At 47.0% G+C, this 6,000-nt stretch overlaps 1 protein-coding gene across 2 annotated transcripts in view; it reads right to left on the reverse strand.

Moving 5' to 3' along the window:
• MOXD1 (monooxygenase DBH like 1) overlaps nt 1-2,761 on the reverse strand; it is an 87,463-nt gene extending 84,702 nt beyond the window's left edge. For both annotated transcript variants that reach the window (XM_081250944.1, XM_081250943.1), the window contains exon 1: nt 2,400-2,761. In XM_081250944.1, coding sequence (XP_081107070.1) covers nt 2,400-2,663 — 264 coding nt within the window. In that variant the 5' untranslated portion in view covers nt 2,664-2,761. The remainder of the gene's footprint in view (nt 1-2,399) is intronic.
• Nucleotides 2,762-6,000: the final 3,239 nt, after the last annotated feature.

Raw genomic sequence — 6,000 nt, forward strand, 5'->3', positions numbered from 1 at the left:
CACAAGGGGAGGTGACTAGGATGTCAACTTAGGTTGTTATCATACACTCTGATGCCATCCTACATCGTGCCCCAGAAGCCAATGCTTTTTGCTGTATTGTTTCATGCAAAATTTGTTCTTTTGGGGAGTAAAATTACACAAAATTCAGTCTACTAGTGGAATCACATACACAATGTTTAACAACCCTATTTACCTTTTGGTATAGTTGCTGAGGATACCCTTATCACACCACTGCATGAAGAATCTCAAATCAATAGTTTCTAGGGGGAAGATACAACTTCAAGAGTTGGAAAATGGAATCACCCAGCCTGGATGATCCAGCTGGAACTGATACATTTCTTTTTATTTTTAGTGGTTGGGGTCTTTCATTTTATTAAAGAGGGTTTTAATAAATTTTCTTTCTCCTTAACTGATAAGCATAATTTTTATTGTATATTATATGTCCTAAAATGAATGGGATGCTTAAAAACATGGAATAGTAAAGGATGTCAGTCAGCTAAGAAAATGGTGATCCTTTATACATGAAAATAAAGATTTCATCTCCTTAGGAATAAAAACAGAGGGGAAAGTCCTACTTCGTGCTCATTAAATATATTGGGAAAGGATCCATTTCCAAGGCTTATTTCATAGTGATATGTGTTCAGTAATCACTTTAAGAAAAGTTCTCTGTTTCAAAACCCATCTAAAGAGCACTTAATTAATTCTTATGTAATCTTTATGAAGAACCACCAGCAGTGTGAAAATACTGTAGTTTAACAAACCCTATGTTTGTGGTGTGCCCATTATGGCATGTTGAAACAAAATTCTACTCTTAGTCTTTCATTTGATATCAGATTGGATGGGCTTTCTAGAACTGCTACTCTTCTGGGGAAAACAATATCAAGTTATCTTTTAAAGTACACATGCTCTGTTTTATGATATCACTATAGTAAGACTTGTCCCCTTCAAGAAAACATGCAAGGATAGTTAAGGGGCATTTGACTCTCCCCACCCTAAAAAACCAAACAGACAAACAAACAAAAAGATGTGCCTCAACAGGTGTTTAAATAAGGTATTGTCTACTTCATATCGGAAGAGAGCTAAGTTATTCAGCTAGTGAGGCCTGTGTTTGGGGTCAAATTCTTGGTTTACAAATTTAATGTCTGAGATGCTCCAGAAGGAGAAAATTTATACATCAATGACTTCAGCAGAGTGTAATCCCCGTATAACTTTACTTTCTTGGAGTTGTCCTTATTTTGGGGAGGAAAGGACTAATTTATGAAAATATAGACAACAGAATGGTTTTAAAGTGTTTATTGCTGTCATTTTTTAAAATTTCTAGCCGGAGTTAAAAACCCAGTGCCAAAATTAGCGTTAAAAATCAATTGCAGAACGTTGTGGAAATCAAACTTAGAAGTCAGAAATAAAATTACTGAGAAATGCTCTTTGAAATCCATCGGGCACATCGATTTTAACATCATCAAAGCCTTAACACAATGCCAGAACAACTAGTTTTCATCCGGATCAAGAGACTTTTGGCAATGGTCAGCATTTTTGGATGAACTTTGATAAGCAACCCTATGTTTACCACGATGTCATGTCGTCGTGGAGAAGTGTTCAAATGTCGGTCAAGATCGAACAGACAAAGATGTCCAGAAAAACCTACCTACCTCATCATTCTGGTCATCTCATAATTTTTTTAAAAAATTTCCTATTCATAAAAACATCTGTGAACAGGCAACGACTCTACTCGGGCTCTTTCAAAGCAAAACGGTAGCTGTCAAATTGATTCTGTTAGCTATTAAAGTAAGTGAAAAGTTTTGCCACTTAATAGGGGGTTTTGCCTGGGGACTCCAGGTTTTGTAGGTTTCGCGGCTTCCTAAACGGCTCTCAGAATAGCAAGCTCCTAGCGATTCTTGGGGACCTTTCATTCATCTCTCGGGTAAGGTAGCTGACCCGGCCCGCGAGCCAGGAGGCTTCAGAATAGCCGAGATGTGGGAAGTTCTGAGATCCCCGACCCTCGATAGCAAGACAGCAAATGATACAGCTCTCTGGTCTCTTCAACCCTGAGAGCTGTCCCGTTAGGCCCCCAAAGCCGGGGTCCCTCTCCTTTCCTGTGAGGGATGAAGCGGGGTGCGTGGCAGGTGTGTACCTGGGGGATGTATTAAGTGGGGCGCTGGGGACAGGAAAGTGCTCAGAGACGACAAGCTGCCTGGGGTCACCGTGCTCAGCGGCGAAACCTGGGCGCCAGAGGCTACAGGAGCGCACGGCGAAGGCAAACGGGTGCCGGGCAGGGGCGGCGGGGCGGCGGGGCGGCGGGGCGCGACGGCGTCCAGTCTCGGCCGGAGGGAAAGCCGGGTGGCCCGGGATCGGGAGCGGCCGGGGCGCGGCGGGGCGGCTCCGGGAGGGGACGCGCTTACCTGGAGGTAGGGCCGCCCGCGGAGCACCCCGCCCACGACGATGTCGGCCGCGGCCATGGTCCCGGTGGGCGAGAAGCCGAAGCCCACGTAGCCGGCGGTGCGCACCTCGAGGCGGAAGGCTAGCCGGCCGCCCCGCGGGCCCCAGCTCAGCCAGTACTTGCCCTCCGAGTCGAGGAGGGTGCGGTGCGGGAAGGGCCGGCCCGAGCCCCCCGCCGCCGCGCCAGGGAGCAGGCCGCACAGCAGGAGCAGCGGCCAGCGGCACATCCTCGGGCGCGTCCCTCCTGGCGGCACCTGGGCTCCCGCCGCCTGGAACGCGGTGGGCGCACGCCGAGCGGCGGTCGAGAGCCGGCGGCTGGGCACCGCCCCCCGTCCCGCCCGCCGGGAGGGGCCGGACCGTCCCGCTCTCCCTCCCAGGCCCGGGCGGCCCGCCAGCCCGTCGGCCCGGGTCCCGCGGATTCCAGCTGCGTCCCGCCCTTGCCGCCCATCCATCTGCCACCCCGCGCCCCTGCTTTGGTCCCCGAGGTGGGATTCAGTGAGGAGCGGAGCGACGGACGTCCTGGAAGGAGAGAGGAGGAGGTGGAAGCCTAGGCAAGGGAGTCGAGGGCAGAGGGAAAAGGAGCGGGAGAGTGAGCACGTCTTGGGGACCAGGGGGTGGGGATCCCAGGGGAGAGAATAAGGAATTGCCGAGAGAGGGTAAGTCTAGCTTAGCCGAGGAGGGGAGGACCTGAGTAATCAAAGGGACTATCCTGGGTTTGCTGGAGGGCAAGTAAGAGAAAGTCCCGTCCAGGGTTAACCGCTTAATATTTCCGTGTTCGCTGCCGACGATTTTCCGAAACCACTGTACACAGCGATGCCTCTACCCCACCGGGAACACGGTTCACCTCGTCCAGAGCATCTCTCTCACCCTTTCATCGAGTCTGGGGAGACCTGGTTCCTGATGGCAGGAGTCAGCACCTTAAGGCTTGCCTCCTTCTAACTGGTTTTTGTTTGATTTGGTTTGGTCTTGAGGGGACAAATTCTGCCAAACCACTCTGCCATCAGCAAATAGGTCAGGGTTGAATCATCATTTGGGAGTTAGATTTTAAGTTGATATCCTCGTTTCCTGCTATTTCAAGTTCTGGCCGTAGTCATGTTTATCAAAAAGTGTTTTTGTCTCTACCTTTGACCACATCACTCCTGTCTTCAGAATGCTAATTACTCCGTGTGGCAACTGCAAATTACCGTCTTTATTTATTCATTTATTTATATTCTGCCATGTTTCAAAAAAGTTCTAAGGTGGCTTATAAAATACAAGTAATACAAAATATAAAAATAAGAGAGGATATCAGATTTTAAAAATATGGGTAAGAAGAATACTACAAATATGTACTATTTACTTTGGATTTGGAGGCTCCACACAAGCTGCTTATATTAATTCTCTCTGCGAGTCATGTTTCAGCCTGTTTTTTCCTGCTCCTATTTTCTCTTGCCCTTGCTTTTCCCATAACTTTTCCAGAGTTGCCACCATGCATCAAAACTGTGCTCTCCCAAAGATTCGGGCATATTTGACTAATTCTGGAAAGCAACCTTCCAGCGGACCTGTTTACTAGGGAGTTCAGGGAGTTGCTTGAGAAGAGACTCATCCCAAGGAGAGAGGGGACTGAAGTCTACAGGTTTAGTCAATGACAACAGACCACCATCAGAGTAGGGCAATGTTGAAACCTTGGGATAAGGCAAGAAATAAAAGAGCCTGTGAAGCCTTTAAAGAACTGAGGCATTGAGAGTATGAACTACCAGCCGCTACAGGACTCCCTGGGCAGACATCAAGAGCAGCAGCATCAACTTCGGCAAACTAAGAATCGCATCCTTAGAACTGCATTTTTACAAGCACAGGGGCATGGCTACTACTGTTGCTCTGGCCAGGAAGAGAAAGGGAATGTGGAGAGAGAGGACCAAAATGGTGGACATGGAGGCCAAGAAGAGTGGGTCTTGGTACCATGTGAGGCACAGGCATTTCAGGGGAGTTATATTACTCCAGTGTGATCAAAGGCAAACTTCCTGTTTTGTGACCCCACTTTTATCCCTAGCATAGAGAAGCCTGGAATACATGGTTACATCTGCTTCCTGGGGTTTGTTATATAAATCCCAAATTCACATCTGGAATCTGACCCCTGTTTACTGTTCTAGCTTTACCCTCCATCACTGCCATGTCACTCACCCCCTTCCAACCGGACACATAAAAGCTGCCTCTAGAATCCTCAAAAGAGAGCCCTGCTGTTTCCCATCACTGTGCCTTTTCAGATTGCTCACACTCTGCCACACTTGCCTTTTCTTCCCTCCATTCTTCGAAGTATTTTCTGATCCTTCTTCCCACATGTCCGTCAGATTGCATTGACCCCTCCACAGTGGTACCCATGCTATGGAATGTTCTGTGCAGACCTCATGATGGCACCCCTAACATTTCAGTGTCTGTCCATATGCTTGTTTTCCTCCAGGAGACTTTTAAGTCAGGAACAGATTCTGGTTCCTTGTTCTAGCACATTGCCTAGAATATGGATGAACATGCAATAGTGCTTAATAAATACTTGTAGGAAGAATAAATAGATGCATTTTCAGATCCTCCCGGAAGCATCCTCTTAACAAAGATGGGCTGTAGAGGGAAAGCTTGGCCCCCAGATACGATTGAATGTTCTGCTCTGCCCTGGTATTGAGGCAAAAATATAAAAGGAGACCATACATGAATACACAAAAGAGAAAGTCTTAAATGGTCTTTATTCTTTCATAAAGTCAGAATGTTGAATGTGAAGTTATTGCCCTTTGCTTGTCTGTAACTGGCATTGCATCCAAAACACCCTGAGTGCTTAAGAACTACTAAAACTAATATAATCATGTTGAGATTAGGTCAACAAACAGAACATCATTAGCATAATTCATCCTCAAGAGACCCATTCTGCCTTGGCTTGAATTACCCCAGTAAATGAAAATAAAGGAGACAATTTTATCTAAGTGTGCTTTATAAGCTGCCTGAGTTCCCTAGATCAATACCATCTCCCCGCTCAGTTGCATAAAGTCGCAGTTTCCCAACTGGGAAATTAATTACTGTACAACTGCTTGTCTTAAATCTGTAAGGAAGGCAGGAAGAAAGCACAGGTCCATTAAAAACTCAGGGTATAGAGCCGAGAAGAGAATGAAATCAGTGGCAAGAGGTTTCAAATTTACTTTTTTAACTATTGTTTTTGTAAAAATGATACTTGCTCCTTATTTAAAGCAAAAGATCAGGAAATGCAAAAAGTATGAATAAGAGGGGCTTCCCTGGTGGCGCAGTGGTTGAGGGTCCGCCTGCCGATGCAGGGGACGCGGGTTCGTGCCCCGGTCCGGGAAGATCCCACATGCTGCGGAGCAGCTGGTCCCGTGAGCCATGGACGCTGAGCCTGCGCGTCCAGAGCCTGTGCTCTCCAACGGGAGAGGCCACAACAGTGAGAGGCCCGCGTACCGCAGGAAAAAAAAAAACAAAAAAGAATAAGAAAGGAAACTAAAAAATCACCTGAAATTCCACCATCCAAAACTAACACTTGTATGAATTCCAAGAACATCATTCCAGAACCTAGTGCCATTAAAACCT

This window comes from Mesoplodon bidens (assembly GCF_964165515.1).
Source record: "Mesoplodon bidens genome assembly, chromosome: 12".
NCBI lineage: Eukaryota > Metazoa > Chordata > Mammalia > Artiodactyla > Ziphiidae > Mesoplodon > Mesoplodon bidens.